Raw genomic sequence first — 18,542 nt, 5'->3', positions numbered from 1 at the left:
TAATTAGAGAAATAATGGGCAGATCGTGGGGAAAAATAGTCACTGGTGTAAGCAGGCACAGTTCCATGGACATCAGTGGAGTTGCACCCATTCATACCAGTGTTTTGAGTGTGTGCTTTTTTTTTATAGCCATACCCACTGGATTCCATCCTGTACACTCTTGAAAGGGTAAAATTTTGTGTGGCTAGAAAATATATTTCTCAAACTATCTTACTGCACATGTGCATGATTTACAGATCAGCACTGGGGCAATTAAACCGTTAAAATGGTGATTTCTCTTGTAGAAATGAAGTATGAAAAAGTCTTTAAAAGCTAGACGCAGCAACAAAACTGAATGCATTGCCTTAATTGGCAGGATGCGGATTGTGAAGTAGTTTAAGACAAGGTCTGGCTATTGGTTCATAGTAAAAAGTTTTGGAACCACTGACTTAATAAGGCAACCAAACCAACTGCTTTTTGTTGTCTTTTGTGACCACCATTGCATATATGCATCCTCCACCCTGGCGCCAGGACACTAACACTGGTCTGCGGGCAGGGGAGACCCTCGGGAGAAAGGGGAGGGCGAGTTGGAGAGTAAGCCTTCCCTGCACTCACCCCTCAGCATGGCTCCTGTCCCACAGGCTGGGCCCATCTCCGGGCATTGTAACCCAGCGCATGGGGTTGCAGTAACACCCATGTTTGACCTACCCATCTCTCCATAAAGACAGAAAAGCAGCCAGGCCAAATGTGGGCAAGTGGAGTTGTGACCCAATACTTAGGGTCACAATGCCACTGAGGTTTGTTGCAACTGCTCTTCTGTCATGGGGAGGCCAGGCCAAACCTGAGGGGTGCTGCAACCCTGTGCACCAGACAATGATGCCCTTACCAGGGAACTGGGTCCAACTGCACAGGACAGGAGCCACTTCTAAGGAGTGAGCGTGGGGCAGGCTCATTCTCACACACCCTCCCCTGAGAGCTGGGCTGGGAGAAGCAGGTGTGCACCTAGGCCAGGGCCCAGTGATGGGTTAATCTGGCCCTGGACATGGCAACCTATCTAGAACCTTCCTGTGTCCCACTTGTGGGTGAGGACCCACCATTTGGGAGACACTGTATTAAGCTGCCTGCAAATTTAACTTGTGGCACTTCAGAACTGAGTGAATTTCTGGAGAGAGCTGACTTTTTGTTAACGACATTGCAAAATTCTTCCCAGAATTGAAAGGAGGAATTATCCCACGGAAAAGGGAACACTATGAGGATATGTGTTTCCAGATCTGTCACCATTGTAGACATTAGATTATCCTGTTTTGAGCAGGCGGTTGGACTAGATGACCTCCTGAGGTTCCTTCCAGCCCTGATATTCTATGATTCTATCATAATGTGTAGTTTGATAGGCAAAGCCTGCAATGGAAGTACTGGGATATTTTATATTTACAAGAGAGAATAAGTGTCTGCCCTTAAAAGAGGGAGGGGCAGGGAGTTTTTTTCAAAACACTCTGCCGGAACCCTGCCCGTACAGTACAATGCAGTTGTCACTTCAGATTTTTCTGCCTATCTCTCTCCTGTCTTTGAAAACGTGCTGCCTTTAATTAATAAACAGCTGTATTTTTATAAATGATTGGCACACTCAAATTGCCGCAGATTCTGTATTGCTGGAATGCCTGCTGTTGCACAAATCATATGGGTAACAGTGAAGTGTGAATATTAAATGGTAAGCGTTTATTTATCTGAAATTTGTAAGCTTCCATCTTCTCTCCCTCCACTCAACCCACAGTCCTCCTTTAGGGCCTTGTCTGCATGGCTGAAAAAGATGTGTGGTTTACCATGTGGTAATTAATATGCATGAGCTGTCCCATGACAAAAACACAATGAAGACTGAGGTAAACTAGGTAAGATCAGGCCCAGTGCTTTTATAGCAGTGAAGACAAGGCCCAAGGTCTCAGTTTGCCTGGTGTGCTGAAATTTGCAAGCTCTTGAGCTGTTACCTATTCCAGAGTGTGTGTGTGTGTGTGTCACGGGAGCTCAGCAGTAGTGGGGACCAGCAGAGGAGAATTTGTGGGCAGTAAGAGGACCGGAGAGACTGTGGAAGCGGAGCCTTTGGGAAGCAATGTGTGAAAAGAGGAGGAATGGGGGTCTGCTGGAAGGTTTCAATGAAGGAATCCTGGTCATGTTAGGAGAGTGCGTGGAGCATGAGTAAGGCTACGATTTAGTCACAGGTATTTTTAGTAAAAATCACGGGCAATAACCAAAAAGTCACAGCCCGTGACCTGCAGTGAGGTTTACTAAAAATAACCCTAACTCTAGGGCCGCCCCAGCTGCTCAGGTGGTTCTGAGGTCAGCCACACTAGCAGCTGCGGAAGTCCCGGAGGTCCCGGAAAGTCACGGAATCCATGACCTTCTTGAAAGACTCGAAGCCGTAAGCATGAGGAACTAAGGAGGGCAGATTCTGTGTCTGAACTTAAGAAAAATCCTGCATCTCTCATTGAGTGTGACTCATCTCTCAGCTATCTCTATGTCCAAGGAAATGGAATTTGGCTGAATAGCAGCTCCTTTAATCTCCAGTCATATAAAACAGAGCAGTAGGGAAGAGGAGGAAGTATTCTGAGGTGTTCATTAAGCCCTCTGAAAGGCTTTCCCGTATCCGAGTGTTAAGAATTGCAAAACATCAATCAGTTGAGCCACTTACTGTCTTGCCCTGTTGCCTACACTTCCAGTCTTGACATTGGCTTGAAGTGCAGCTGTCTTGAGATCAGTCTCAGAGATGGATCTTCCAAGTGACAGTATGTCATGCTATCGCTTTGAGTTGCTGCTGGTCTTTAGCAGTGAGTAACGAAAACACTTGATTTAACACTAAATGTATTTTTTTTTCTTTTAGAGTTGCAACAAATTTAGTGCGACGTCTTTGTGAAAGAGGTAAGGCTAATGAGAAAGGGGTACTTGCTGTGTGGCACAAGTTGCACTTATGGCCCTAACTGCTGCTTGGTTATCTGCTCGCTTACCTTGGTCTGACTTCACTGCAAAAGTAATTTTATCTTATGCTTTTGTATAGTATACTCTTACTTGGAACACAATTCCCCAAAACTTATCTTTTAGTATTATGTAAGCCTTTCCCAATGCAAACCATGGCATCCATCAGTGTGAACTTTGTCTGTCTCCTTCGGTGATTGTATTACCAAAAATTATTTTATTTTATTCAGAACTTTCAATGTCGTATGGCTAGATGGAGTATTTTAGTTTTTGGTTTGGCAGCTTTCATAAGGGTTGAATTAACTTAGACACCCCTTCTTCCCCACTCCAAAAATGCAACTGTAGAGCTTTCCAATATTCATCACAGCTCTTTAAAATGACTTCATGAGCTTGACCTTGACCTCGGTATGCAAATTTGTGCTGCACATGTTCCCAACCATAACTCAGTGGTTCAAGGGAGGATCTGAGGCACATGTAATTATTTTATGTACCTTTTCAGACATTAGGAAATGGGTAACTCATGTCACTATATCTGAGAGGAGAATATTGTCTCACTTTGCAAATTTACCCTGTCTTGTAGCATCTCTAGCATATCAAGATTGCCCCACTGTAGCTCCACTTCTGATGTATTTGCTCTGCTTTGTCTTAATTCACCTGTGTTTAGTGCTTTAACAGGCTGTGCTATGTGCCTCCTATTTCAGAAACTCCTCCAGATGCCCTAATACTGGAATCACCGTTTACTAATATACGTGAAGAAGCAAAAAGCCATCCGTTTTCAGTGGCAAGTACAGATTTCAGTTTTTATTACCTCGTAACTTTAGTCACAAAAACTTAATATATTTAAAAATTACTCTTGGGCAGTACTAGCACATACCTGAGTTAGTTGTGTAAGCCCTGCCCCCCCCCGGGTGATTGCCAGTGTTTGTTGTTAAGACTAAGATATGTAGGGCACAAAATGCCTTTGTAGAAATGCACCTTGCAAATGAAATTAACAACCGTATTTGGAGTCTGATGCCAGAAAAGGAAAATTGGGAATGAAAAGTAATAAATCCAGGGGTGAGAAATACAGACCAAGTTGGCTATGTCAGTGGGGACTGTGTTCCCCACCACAGGGTTCACCAGTGCAAAGGCATGGTCCCCTGCTGACGTAAGGCATGACTGACACACTCACAATGAGTAGCATGTGAGTGCAGATGCCACTCAGAGGAGGCCCAAAGGAGCATCCAATACGGCCAGGGTACGCCCTGTTTAGGGCTTTTAAAACCGTGCTATTTAATAATCAACATTCCATTTCATAGCCAACCAGTCCAGTTTTGAGCTGGCTGAATGTGGTGGAGAAGCTGGACCAAGAAGTTAAAATGGCCCAGACTTTCAAATGAGTGCACTTCTGCCTGAGTCATGGAGCTGTGTACACACACGTGCAGATGCAAATCCAACTGGCATCTGCACATAAGCGGTGTTATACTCCTAAATCAGGAGTGCACAAAAGTGCATGTACATTTAGGTGTACAGCTGTTTGAAGGTTGGACTAAAATAATTACCAATCCTCATGGTCACAAGGCCATGTGTAGCTGCTACAAGTGCACTCCCTGGGCAGGTTTGATCCTGTGATGTAACTGGAAACACTTCACCTACCTTGCAGCCATGTGGGTTTCCATGGAAATAGCAGGGTTGAAAGCTTTGCCACAACTCATACCCTGACTACTTGCCAGTGACTCTCCTGTGCAAGCCAGGTACCTGACGGCTGGGTGAACCTTCTTATGGTCACGTCTCTTCCTAGCAGTCAGACTTCTGTTTTGCCAAGGTGGATGGTGAAGTTGCTCTGACATCCAAAAGAAGTAAACAACACACAAATAAGCAAACCTGCAGGCCATGTCAATGTGGCCAGGCCTGTGGGAGCTCTTGTGACATTCTGGGTAAAACAGCAGCAGATTGATACCCAAAAGGACTCAAGCAGCAATGCTGATGTTAGCTTGGAGAACTTGGCGCTTAAAATCATCCATGACTGTGCACTAGTAGCCAAAACAATGACAAACAGTGAAGTGTCTCTGCAGCAGTACCTGTGAGTTTGGAAGCATATACCCCAATAACCAATGTGATATCTCGTAGTGTATAATGCTCTCTTATTCCGGGCGGGAATGTTCTCTGCAGGAGTCTCTCTTGCTGTTCAGTGGAATATGTCTATTCATATACTTAACTTTTTTTTCTTCAGATATATAGATACTTCCCTGGATTTGACTGGTTCTTCCTTGACACCATCACAATGAGTGGAATTAAATTTGCAAATGATGAGAAGTAAGTAATGAGACTCATCTGTGATCTGAACTGTGAGCCCTTTGAACGATATACTCATAGATGAGACTGACTAGAATAAAGCCAACACCATGGGAATATATGCCAAATTGCAGTCTCTCCTTTTTTGCTGAAGCATTTGGAACTTGTGTAAGGAGGTTTCAACAGCCCTAACTGGCCTTGGGTGCGACATAAGTGTATAAAAGTATGGGTGTGTCTGACTCTGTCTCAGGAAACTCCAACGCACAACTCAGTATCATTCTTCTTGGTTGCTTTTTCATTTTTAAATGTAGTTAATCATAGTGTAGGTGTTGTTTAAGTTTTTCCCTTGCACAGGAAATAGCCTATCTGACTAGCTATTTAAAGAGACTGCATAAAAGTGAGAAACTATATGGGTGTCTATAAATATGATTTTGTTGTTGTTGGTTTCTTACAAACGTCTCTATTTAATACATTGAATAGAACTATCCTATTCAGAGAGTTAGATAGTTGGAGATTTGGCTTTTATAAACTGACATGATCCAGGCTTTCTCTAATAATACTTTCCACTTTTATAGGTCTGCCATCAAAGAATCTAAGCACTTTACAAACCTTAATGAATTAAATCTCTCAACACCTCAGTAGAGAAGGATCATGCAGCTCTACAGAGAGGTTAAGTGACTTGCCCAAGGTCACATAAGAAATCTGTGGCATAGTATGAATAGAATCCAGGTCCTCTGTCTTAGCCATCTCAAACTGGGGTGCATGGACCCCTGGGGGTCCACGAGGGATTCAAGAGGATCCGTTGGCCCTGCTAATCAACTCCTCCCCCTCCCTCAACTCCTTTCCCTCCCTCCATCCCTCCCAGTGCCTTCTGCACGCTGGGGAACAGCTGTTCAGCGGCATGCAGGAGGTGCTGGGAGGGAAGGGGACGAGTGGGAATGGGGTGCGCTCGGGGGAGGGGACAGAATCGTGTCCAGGGCCACTGGCCCCTCTGATGGAGGAGGAGGCAGGGAAGAGATGGGGCAGGAAGAGGTGGGGTGTGGCCTTGAAGGAAGGGGAAGAGTGGGGGTGGGGCCTGGGGCTGAGCAGGGGACTTGAGGGTCTGTGAAAAAACTTAAATCAAAATGGGGGTCCTCGGGTCGCTAAAGTTTGAGCACTGCTTCACTAGACTGTTCTTCCCCTTCCTTTGTAATAAGAGCACTTTTTCAAATGCACATTATAAAAATCCTTTTATAATAGTAAAAAAGAAATTACGATTTTATTGATCTTACTGTGGGGTGATGGGCTCCCCAGCAAATAGATTCTCCAGTGGTCTTATTAATCATTTTTTCCTTACATCATATTAATTGGTGTTTTTAACAAAATCTGAAATGTGATTAATTTTGTGTAGGAATTGTTTGTAACTATAACTTCCCTGGAAATACCACCAAGTATAATTACAAAACTTGTTAGTCATAAAACTTATTAATGTCCCCTAATAAACATTCTGATTAGTGTGTAGTGGAATAGTTTGTTGTTTCGTTACACACGATGGGCTCACTCTTTATTGTTTAAAAAATAAACTCTGTAGCAATCCACTGTGCTGCATTTTCTTTTGCCAACTTTGCAGAATATGAATGGGACTCTTATTTATTAGTGGTGTTTGTTCGAGAAGAGGGACAATAAGCCAAAGATAATTGGCTCTATTTGCATTTGAAGGGACAAGTGTTGAATTTGATGAAGCTAGTAGTTTTTGATTATTGTGATTGTAGCTTAGCTTAATGATGCTAAAATTGTTTTTCAAAAGGCAAGGAGAGATGGGAATTGTTGGCTTCTCTGTCATTATTTCTCACTTCTAAAACAGTCTACGGTAAAGAACTGCTTGTCTATAGACAGGCAAAATATTACTCAGAAATAACAAATATTCAAAAGCATCTCTTTTTCAAAAATGTAACCAGAATGTGCAGAGTGATTAAGCCTAGAACTTTAGTTGATTATTTTTATTCCCGGTGACAACTGTAATCCTTTTTGCAGTGTAAAATACATTTCCTGCTCGCTGCTTATTCTTCATGCTGAAGATGATCCTGTTGTACCATTTCATCTTGGAAAGAAGGTGCCTTTCTTCAGCTATCATAACAGATATGCTTCAAGTTGCCCATTTGATAGGAGGGAATATTGTGTCTTAAATAACCTCCCAAACAAATTATTCCATTCTGTTCAGAAAAAGGTAGCAATACGATGTTAAGAACTAGCAGCTTTAATAATTACAGAGGTGCATAAAGTGAGTGGTGCTGAAGGGATCAGATGTTGGGTGGAAAACCTTATCTGTACATTGAAACAAACTCTCCAAGTATCTGGTACTTGCTAAGGGAAAGGAGTGTGAAGAATTCACCAGCCTGCCAAAAAAAATTTTTGTGGGAGAAGTTAGGGGAAAAGTGTTACGGTTATAGTAAGCCAAGCATGGGAATGAGAACAGATTAACAGAATACCCGTTAGATTCCTGGATGCAAGGGTTCAAACACTATTAAATAAATTAATTTTAAATAGTTGTTTTAACTAAACTATGCCAGGCAGATTTTACCTAAATAGAAACTTAGTTGCAACAGTTCTTTACCAACCTACTGCTCAATTAGTTAGTTGAAGGCAGAGGAACTTGATCTCAGGATTAATTATAACCAATCGCCCAGTGTGGTTTGGGATTTGTTCGTGTGTGCATAGTTATGGTGTTTGTAATTCATACAAGTTTAGTGGGGCCTGAGCTGCAATCTGCCAACTCATCTCATTCAGAACTTTAGGCTGATTTCAGCAAAGTTAGTTATGTAATAGCTGTCCAACTGAATCTAACAACTGTCCTTTGTAAGCAGAATTTTTGTTGGGAGAGTTACTGCATTGTCCATTAGAAGGTGGGTGGGGGGAGAGATGATTAGGTAAAAGGGGAGCTCTGAGAGTAGAGACGCAAAGTGAGAGCCACAGAGATACAGTAGAACTTCAGAATTATGAATGCTTCAGGAACATTCGTAGCTCTGAACAAAATGTTCTGGTTGTTCTTTCAAAAGTTTACAATTGAACATTGACTTAGTACAGTTTTGAACCTTCACTATGTAGAAGAAAAATGCTGCTTTTAACCAGTTAATTGAAATGAAACAAGCACAGAGAGTTTCCTGACCTTATCGAATCTTTTTTTTAATTTATTGGTTTTGGTAGTTTGTTTAACACAGTACTGTACTGTATTTGTTTGCGGGTTTGGGGTTTTTTTGGTCTCTGCTGCTTCCTGACTGCATACTTCTGGTTTCAAATGAAGTATGCAGTTGCCTAGTCAGCTCATAACTCTGAGATTCTCTGCATTGCAAAATACGTGGTTGGTAGATATTCCCTTGTGCATCTATTCTGGGACCTTCCCTTTTATCTAATGCAGCTGAGTTTTTTCTCACCCGCCACTTCCTAGTGCATGCTGTATTAACCTTTTTCTTCCACCAAAATACCCCCTCCCCTCCCATCCATGTGTGTGCGAGGGTGTACACCAAATTACTGTGTATCTTATTAAAATAAAGCCCATTGTCTCAATACAGCAAGTATACTTTTAGCCAGCTAGAATTGGAGCACAATTTTGAAAAGCTGTGATTTGTACCTCACTTTTTTTTTTTTTTTTTTAAATCCTTTCTACAGCTTTATAACATTGCTGCACCATCTCGGAGTTTCCGTGACTACAAAGTACAGTTTGTTCCATTTCACAGAGACCTCGGCTACAGGCATAAGTACATATACAGGAGTCCAGAGCTACCTCGAATACTACGGTAATAAACAGGATCATATTAAATGTATTAAATCTGCATCATTACTAAAGTGTCACAGTGAGTAGGGAACAGATGGATAGAGCTTGTTAGATCAAGGCTGCTCTGAGCTGACTTGCAATGTGGAATCTGTTCTAGCTATAGACAGTCTACTGTAGATATTTGCTGGGACCCATGTTTAATTTTGCCCCCTCAAATTTCTTTGTGACCATAAATGAATCAGAACACACTGAATGCTAGAAACCTTTATAACAGTTGGCATTTACTAATTTTCATCTTCAGAGTAATATGTAAATATTCCTCATAAGCTTGGCTATGATCCCGAAATATAGGCTCCAAAAATCAATTTGCAAATCTGTATGTGTATCATTTATAGGGTGACCAGATGTCCCGTTTTTATAGGGACAGTCCCAGTTTTGGGGACTTTTTCTTATATAAGCGCCTATTACCTCACCACCCCCATCCTGTTTTTTCACAGTTGCTATCTGGTCACCTCAATCATTTATAACTGTGTATTGTATGTGTATCTATGTGAGGAGATGGAGAATTTGTATTGCCCTCATTATGCATTAGGGGACTGGAGTCAGAGCAGTGACATGACTTGCTGCCAGAGTATGAACCTGGTTTAGAAGTCAGGAGTTCATGATTCCCACTCCTGCACTCAGCCCATCAGCCACCTCTGTCCCACACTCTTCCTATAGGGTCTCCAAGGGCTTGTCTACACTTACTGGAGGATCCACGCTGTGGCGCTTTATGCATTGGTGGTCGATTTAGCAGGTCTAAATGGGGACCAGCTAAATCGACCACCGATCGCTCTCCCGTCACTCTCCTGTACTCCACTGGATCAAGAAGAGTAAGGGGAGTCAACAGGAGAGTGTCTCCCGTCGATGTAACGTGGACCACACGGTAAGTAGATCTAAGCTAGGTTGATTTGAGTTAACGCTATTCACAAAAAGAAAAGGAGTACCCGTGGCACCTTAGAGACTAACAAATTTATTAGAGCATAAGCTTTCGTGAGCTACAGCTCACTTCATCGGATGCATTTGGTGGAAAAAGCAGAGGAGAGATTTATATACACACACACAGAGAACATGAAACAATGGGTTTATCATACACACTGTAAGGAGAGTGATCACTTAAGATAAGCCATCACCAACAGCAGGGGGAGGAAAAAGAGGAAAACCTTCCATGGTGACAAGCAAGGTAGGCTAATTCCAGCAGTTAACAAGAATATCTGAGGAACAGTGGGGGAACATCCTAGCCACTATGGGTTTTTAGGAAGATCACCAATGGACTGTAGTTTCCTCAGGAAGTCAGTTTCTATTTCACATTTGGGGACAATGTATACCTTCAAATCAGCGGCACTGCGATGGGTACCCGCATGGCCCCACAGTATGCCAACATTTTTATGGCTGACTTAGAACAACGCTTCCTCAGCTCTCGTCCCCTAATGCCCCTACTCTACTTGCGCTACATTGATGACATCTTCATCATCTGGACCCATGGAAAAGAAGCTCTTGAGGAATTCCACCATGATTTCAACAATTTCCATCCCACCATCAACCTCAGCCTGGACCAGTCCACACAAGAGATCCACTTCCTGGACACTACGGTGCTAATAAGCGATGGTCACATAAACACCACCCTATATCGGAAACCTACTGACCGCTATTCCTACCTACATGCCTCTAGCTTTCATCCAGATCATACCACTCGATCCATTGTCTACAGCCAAGCGCTACGATATAACCGCATTTGCTCCAACCCCTCAGACAGAGACAAACACCTACAAGATCTCTATCATGCATTCCTACAACTACAATACCCACCTGCTGAAGTGAAGAAACAGATTGACAGAGCCAGAAGAGTACCCAGAAGTCACCTACTACAGGACAGGCCCAACAAAGAAACAACAGAACGCCACTAGCCATCACCTTCAGCCCCCAACTAAAACCTCTCCAACACATCATCAAGGATCTACAACCTATCCTGAAGGACGACCCATCACTCTCACAGATCTTGGGAGACAGACCAGTCCTTGCTTACAGACAACCCCCCAACCTGAAGCAAATACTCACCAGCAACCACACACCACACAACAGAACCACTAACCCAGGAACCTATCCTTGCAACAAAGCCCGTTGCCAACTCTGTCCACATATCTATTCAGGGGATACCATCATAGGGCCTAATCACATCAGCCACACTATCAGAGGCTCGTTCACCTGCGCATCTACCAATGTGATATATGCCATCATGTGCCAGCAATGCCCCTCTGCCATGTACATTGGCCAAACTGGACAGTCTCTACGTAAAAGAATGAATGGACACAAATCAGACGTCAAGAATTATAACATTCAAAAACCAGTTGGAGGACACTTCAATCTCTCTGGTCACTCGATCACAGACCTAAGAGTGGCTATCCTTCAACAAAAAAGCTTCAAAAACAGACTCCAACGAGAGACTGCTGAATTGGAATTAATTTGCAAACTGGATACAATTAACTTAGGCTTGAATAGAGACTGGGAATGGATGAGTCATTACACAAAGTAAAACTATTTCCCCATGGTATTTCTCCCCCCCCCCCACCCCCCACTGTTCCTCAGATATTCTTGTTAACTGCTGGAATTAGCCTACCTTGCTTGTCACCATGGAAGGTTTTCCTCTTTTTCCTCCCCCTGCTGTTGGTGATGGCTTATCTTAAGTGATCACTCTCCTTACAGTGTGTATGATAAACCCATTGTTTCATGTTCTCTGTGTGTGTGTATATAAATCTCTCCTCTGCTTTTTCCACCAAATGCATCCGATGAAGTGAGCTGTAGCTCACGAAAGCTTATGCTCTAATAAATTTGTTAGTCTCTAAGGTGCCACGGGTACTCCTTTTTTTTTTTTTTTTGCGAATACAGACTAACACGGCTGCTACTCTGAAACGCTATTCACGTAACTCAAATTGGGTAGCTTAGATAGACTTTTCCCTTTAGTGTAGACAAGGCCCAAGGCAGATTTTTCAAAGCTGGGCATCCAAAGGAAGGCGCCTAAATCCATAGAGCGTCTCCTGTACAATGGCCTGACTTTGAGGTTTTGAGCACCCCCCACTCCTGTTGACTTTAATGGAGCTGCGGGTGCCCCGTACCTTGGAAAACCGGAGCACTCCTTTGGATGCCTGCATTTAGATATCCGGGTCAAAAGGTTTTGCTTGCGTCTATTTGTGGATGAGACTAAGGTCTAAACTCTGCCTCTCCTACACAGGAACCCTATGGGGAGGGCTGGTAGTCCTCCCCCATCCCCCCCAGATCACCTCTGGGTGCAGCCTACCATAATGTGGCTGTGGGCCCTCTGGAGGAGCTGTTTGTGCTGCCAGCTGCCACCACAGCTGCAGACCACATAACACTGGTAAATCATTGTCTTGGGTTTAGGCTGCATATATGCAACGTAAACCACTATGGACAAGCTTGCGATAGCCGTAGTTCTTCGAGTGATTGTGCATGTGCATTCCACTGTAGGTGTTTGTGCCCTCCACTGCACAGTTGTCAGAGTTTTTTCCCTTAGCGGTACCCATCGGGGCAGCAGGAGCACTCCCTGCTGCCTCGCTCACCACATACAGGTATAAAGGGCTGAGCCACCTGCCCTCCTCAGTTCCTTTCTACCCTCTGTGATATGTGTTGGAGCTCCCTGTCCTTGCTTCTGCAAGTCTTTTTAGTCAAATCCTGTATCTAGTACCTGTCTAGTTAGTGTAGTGTATTAGTGAGTTAGCTGATTGACTAGTTAAAATAGTTTTGGTGTTTTTGTGTGGCTCTGGTACTGGGTCTAGGTCCTGGACCCGGCACTGGAGATATTCCACACTCTCCGGCTTTCAAGCCTTGCTGCTCTTGTGGTGAGGCAATGCCCAGTAGTGACCCTCACCCCAGCTGCCTTAAGTTCTTGGGGGGGAGGCTTGTGAGTGACAAATGTATCATTTGTAAGAGTTTTAAACCTTCTTCTAAAGAAGACAGGACAGACGTATTAAAATATCTGCTGTTGGAATCGGCGCTACCTCCTCCATCTGAGCGATCTGCCTCGGTCCGGGTACCGAGCAGCAGTATGTACCTCTGGCGGTACGGTTACCGAGAGGCAGATCGGTGTTGCCGGTACTGAAGAAGAGGCATTGGAAATCTGACTCGGTACCGGATTGTCGAAGGAGATGAAGAGGTTGAGCTTTTCTAAAGACTCAGGAGGGTGTCAGAGAGGAAGCCCTCTACAGAGCACACCTCCAAACAGGGGAGTTCATTGACTCCAGAGCCCAGTGCAGGCTAGTCATGACCAACTCCTGAAGCACTTTTGTTGGGATCTCCTCATGCCCCGGTACCATCTACTCCTGAGGTGTTTGAGGCTGCAAGAGAGTTGTTAAACCTCTTGGAGTCGCCCAGCACCAGCATCCAAAATACCATCATCAGCGCCTTCCCCTCTGCACCAGGCAGTTCCATTGGATTTGGCCAACAGGTACCAATTAATGTGGTGCTCTCTAGGGGGAAGCCACAGATGACAGCTCCCCTTTCTTCCAAGTCTGAACCTTCCTCACCAGTCCCTTACAGGTACAGCACCACAGTGCTCACAAGAAGAGGCTTCTGCTTCACCAGACTCTGAAGTGGGCTCCTGTGTGTCCAACCTAGGCAGTCCTGTCATCAGGAGTATGTCAGCTGCCTTCTTTTGTTTCAGTCTCAGTACCTGCAAGGGGCTTATACTGATTGCCCCAGTGTGGCCCTGTCAGCACTGGTTTTCACAGTCAGTCTGCGATTCTCATTCCTGATATACACAGACCTCATTTCACAGACTCACGGCTGCCTCCTCCATCCTAATCTTCAGGCCCTTCACCTAACAGCCTGGAAACTTCCTGGTTAGCATCGGCAGGAGAGTCTTGTTCTAGAGAGTGCAGGAGGTGCTACTGAATTGTAGAAAACCATCAACTAGGACAACTTGCCTTGCCAAGTGGAAGAGGTTTTCCACCTAGTCAAGGCTGAAAGGGGTCTCTCCTAGTCCAGCACATGCTGAATAGAAGCAAGAACCTCTTCTGTATGGCAGGCTGTTTCGCTCAGTCAGTGTACCCCTAGTGGTTATACCAGCATTTCATCCCCCTGTGGACAACCGCTTCCAACCCAATGGCCATAACACTTTAATGAAAGTAGCTTTTCTAGTAGCCACTGTATCAGTCAGGAGAGTGGGGAGTTGAGGGAACTAGTATCAGAACCTCCAGATATGTTTTTTTACATAGATAAAATCTACCTTGGTCTTCCCCATCCAAGTTTTCTTATGCAAGTGGTCTCCATTTTTTATGTCAGCCAAGCAATTTTCCTACAGATCTTTTCCCCAAATCCACATGGTAGTAAAGGGGAGGAGAGGCTACACACTGCAGACGACAGAAGAGCTTCAGCATTTTATCTGGAATGAACTAAATATTTCAGGTCTTCATTTCAATTGTTCATTGCATTTGCAGACAGAGTGAGGGGCAAGCGTGTTTCCACACAAAGGATTTTGACCATGATATCAGGTTTTATTCACCTTTTGCCAGCTGGCTAATGGAATCCACTGGATAGAGCACTGGGTCATTCACCTAGATCCTAAGCAACTTCTGTGGCATTTCTGGCTCACAAGCCATATTAGACATTTGCAAAGCAGCAACCTGGTCATCCTGTCACATATTTACCCCCCACTACACCTTCTTTCAACAATCTAGAGACGATCCTGAGCTTGCATAGTGGTCCTCCAGCCCCTGTTCAGATAGACTCCGAACCCATCTCCAGTGGGGACTGCTTGTGGGTCACCTACAATGGAATGGATATGTGCAATTATCCCAGGAATTAAAAAGGGTTACTGGCCTGTCCATAACTGTTGCTCTTTGAGATGTGTTGCGCATGTCCATTCTACAACACGCTCTCCTTCCCCTCTCTGTCGCAGTCTTGCCCATAGAAAGGAATTAGAGGAGTCAGAGTGGTTAGGCCCTTTATGCCTGCATGTGGCAAGCAAGGCAACAGCGAACGCTCCTGCTGCCCCAGTGGGTGCTCTCGGGGAAAACGCTGACATCTGTGCAGTAGAGGGCACAGACACCTACAGTGCAATCGACATGTGCAGTGCATCTAGAAGAGCATCAGTTACGGACAGGTAGGGAACCATTTATTCAGTGGAAATGCAAAAGTACCTGTATAGGGCATTTAAGATGTCATCTCTGTTGCTCTGTGCCCAACTCTCTCTCAACTGTTGGGGCATTCATAGTCAGCAGTGACTATAACATTGGGAAATCAGACTTCCGGAGCCAAAGAGTGAGCTTTACTCTATAGGACTGTTCATGATGTTTTATCAGCAGGTCAGATCATACAAAGGAGGGCAGATACTCTTCTTGATAGACCGGGGGGTTCCTGTTTGCTTTAACAGGAGAGCTCTATGCGCGGAAAGCCTGCTCCCTTGGAAGTCAGTGCAGACACGCTCTTTGGGAATGTCTACGCTGCAGAGTGAAAATGTGACTGTAGTATGGTGCAGGCACACGATGTTGGCTTTAATCTAGCTACCGCGTGCACCAGTAGCAGTGAGGATGTGGTGGCATGGGCTAGCAACCAGCGTACAAGCCCTCCAGGAGCCTGGATCCATACTCAGGTAGCCAGCCTGGGCTGATGCCTACGCTATCTAGGCTGAAGCTCCCACAAGTATGCCTACCTGTGCTACAATCACACCTTCGCCGGCAGCATAGTCAGATGCCTTGGTTTTAATGGGCTGTGCCTCAGACCTGAGAGGAGTGTAAAACTGGTTTTGGAAAGTGGCAGAGTGGATTTGTCACTGTCTGTTTCTTGTTTTCTTTTCTAGGGAATTCCTGGGAAAATCTGAACATGCACATCATCACTGAAGACTGGCTGCTTGGTAGCATTAAGGTTTTTCTTTCTGTTTTTTCTTTTGGTCAGTCTGCCATTCTTTAGCGCCTGGCACTGGCTAGGCCAGGAATTCCTTCATTTGTCCTGATGCATACCCTTGGAAATCCAAACTCCCACATCGGTGTCTAAGACAGTGGGAGAAGAAAGAAATGAAGTTAGGTGGCTTCTGGTTTAACATGGACAGAAAAACAAACAAACCCATGCACGAATACCAACCCATTCAAAACTTGAGCACAACAAAGACCTACCAATGCAGCATAATAATTAAAAGAACAGATGTTCCTAGAAAACGTGTTTTGGGACAAATGGTACTACTTTTACATTTAAAAACAGCATAACATTTTGGATCAAAAATGACTGTGATTTACCCACAAAATGGTGGCTGTGACCATCTTTAAATATTGCAGCTGTCTTGCTTCAGTTCCAGGGTGTTTCCTTCATAGAAAATATATATTTAGTTCATCATTTTTCTCTCAATGGTTATAATCAGGAAAGTGCTGAAGATCATGGGGAATATTGATGTTTTATTGAAATCAGTTAACTTTTAATTTGAGGTGTACTGCAAAAGCATAAGGTACTTGCAAGACATTTTGAAAGAAAAAGGATGTTTTTAAAAAAGTAAGACACAAATATTTAATGTGATGGGGATGTTGTAACACTTTTCCATTCTCCCCCCCATGTGCTTCTTTCTGAGTATCATTCCCACTCCATACATGCAGACCTCTGGAGTATTCCTTTTCCCCCTTCCCATATACCTTTGGTAGGAGTATTGGTACCTTAAGTGACTTCAACAGATGGGATTTTATTTTAGAGAGAGTTTAATTTTTGTCTGAGTTTTCCCCTTCTCTGAATCATATGGGCCTAGAATATGTAGGAATTTATTTAAACAAAAAATGTCTTCCATTCTTCTTTAAGCATAAAGAGACACGAGCACTTTCTTGGGGATGAGAGGACAGAGATCCGTAAGAAACATGTTTTAGCTCCAGTTGTCAGGCACAAAGGGAGAGGTGAACTCGTCAGTTCCTTAGGCAGAGCAATTCCTGCATAGCTAAAAGCAAGCAGCAGTAGATAGTTACTAATGCAAATAAACTGTGGTTCTGTTTTTTTTTTCTTTATTCCCCACACCCTGTTTTCCATGCCTTGGGCAAAGATTCAGCTCTCCTGTTCACATGGAGTACACCTGGTTCATCTGTGGCCTCAGTCCGTCTTTCCTCATGGCAACATGTGCTGTCCTGGATGGGTGGCTGGCCAGGGCTGGTTCAGTCCATGCTGGGAGGCTGTAGATTCATAGGGCCCCACTCCACTGGGGGAGATGCTCAGTGGAAGCTTCCTCCTTGTACAGCGGGAAGTGATGCGCAAGCTGCTCTGTGGTGGAAAGTTGGGCTGCTGGCTGTGCATCCCTTTATCATAACCCTTAGTGAGGCTCATCACAGGTGTCCCTGTTCTGTTGTGCCTCCCATTCCCACTCTCCTTCCCTGACTGCAACCACAAAACAATTCCTGATTCAGGACTTGCACCTCCACCCCTACTAGCATGGCACAGCGGTTTGGGGCATTTGGGTGAGAGAATGTCACGTACTGGTGCTGTAGCTATAGCACCCAATAAACTGGGGCTTTTCAGGGTACTCTAGCCTTGTTTGAACTGGCCCTAACAAATCATCCCATGTAAAACTCGGTGTAATAGTTTTAGTTCCTAGTGTTCAGAAGTGAACCTTACAGCATTGAGGGGTCTGTTCTCTTATGCAGTTGTATAAGGCGTAGTGTAACCAGTTCAGCATGCATCCAAGTTATAGCTACAGGCTCATAATAGTTACAAAGCAGACAATAGATTGTCTGCCGTAGTGTGGTTATACTAAGGTTTTGACCCATAACACTTCTGAGCTAACTGTGACACTTATATTCTCTTTTATGCACTTACTGATATTTATTGCACTGACAGGACAGAAATAGTATATGGCTCTTTGCAATTCAGTCTCTACATTCCATCTAATGCTGCTGCTGTCATCTGACTTATGTTAAAGTGTAAACTTAAATGAAAATGTTGACTCTCCTCCCATGTGACACAGATTAGATTCCAAAATATGAACCAGTGCAGTTTATTTCAACATACGTTCCAGTTAATTAGGCCAGTAATGTGCATTAAGATTGAAATGTTTATCTAAAAGTGTGTAGCTTTAATAAAACTATTGACTTCTGATCACTCCACTGTTGACTTATTTGTCTTGTTTTTAACTTTGAAGAAAGGAGAGAGCTCAGCTTGAGGCAGAATTTAATGCCTCCGTTGGAGTTGGCAAACCTCAGATCCATCAGTGAGTTTCCAAGCAAAAACTGTGTACATCTAAGTATCTCTTGGTGTCCCAAACTTGTTCTTTACTTCTAAAGGTACTCGGTGCTCCTCTGATGACAAGTAATGCTGGAGATATTATCAGAATGGGCTATGCCATCGGTTCTCTAGGGGGGCACGTCACAACACCTTCTTTTCATGGGATTGGGGGTCATTGGAACTTTTTTCCTGGTGTATGAACAAAGGGGGAGGAGTGCTAGGCTGTGCCAATGAATGTCATAGGGGGTAAAAGAGGGGCTGTGATGGCTTACGCAACAACCTCTAAGTATACAAGGCATGTAGTTAATATAAAACCACCTGCGGGCTCAGTACTTCC

At 44.0% G+C, this 18,542-nt stretch overlaps 1 protein-coding gene across 1 annotated transcript in view; it reads left to right on the top strand.

Moving 5' to 3' along the window:
• The window catches only part of ABHD12 (abhydrolase domain containing 12, lysophospholipase), a 60,540-nt gene extending 42,453 nt beyond the window's left edge, over window positions 1–18,087 (top strand). Inside the window, exons 8-13 of the mRNA XM_038395663.2 lie at window positions 2,852–2,889; window positions 3,645–3,724; window positions 5,156–5,238; window positions 7,231–7,309; window positions 8,863–8,990; window positions 15,819–18,087. Coding sequence (XP_038251591.1) covers window positions 2,852–2,889; window positions 3,645–3,724; window positions 5,156–5,238; window positions 7,231–7,309; window positions 8,863–8,990; window positions 15,819–15,858 — 448 coding nt within the window. The 3' untranslated portion in view covers window positions 15,859–18,087. The remainder of the gene's footprint in view (window positions 1–2,851; window positions 2,890–3,644; window positions 3,725–5,155; window positions 5,239–7,230; window positions 7,310–8,862; window positions 8,991–15,818) is intronic.
• The last annotated feature ends 455 nt before the right edge of the window (window positions 18,088–18,542 follow it).

This window comes from Dermochelys coriacea, chromosome 3, assembly GCF_009764565.3.
Source record: "Dermochelys coriacea isolate rDerCor1 chromosome 3, rDerCor1.pri.v4, whole genome shotgun sequence".
Classification (NCBI taxonomy): Eukaryota; Metazoa; Chordata; order Testudines; family Dermochelyidae; genus Dermochelys; species Dermochelys coriacea.
The sequence above is the reverse complement of the archived record's forward strand: the minus strand, read 5'-3'. Positions and strand labels throughout refer to the sequence as shown.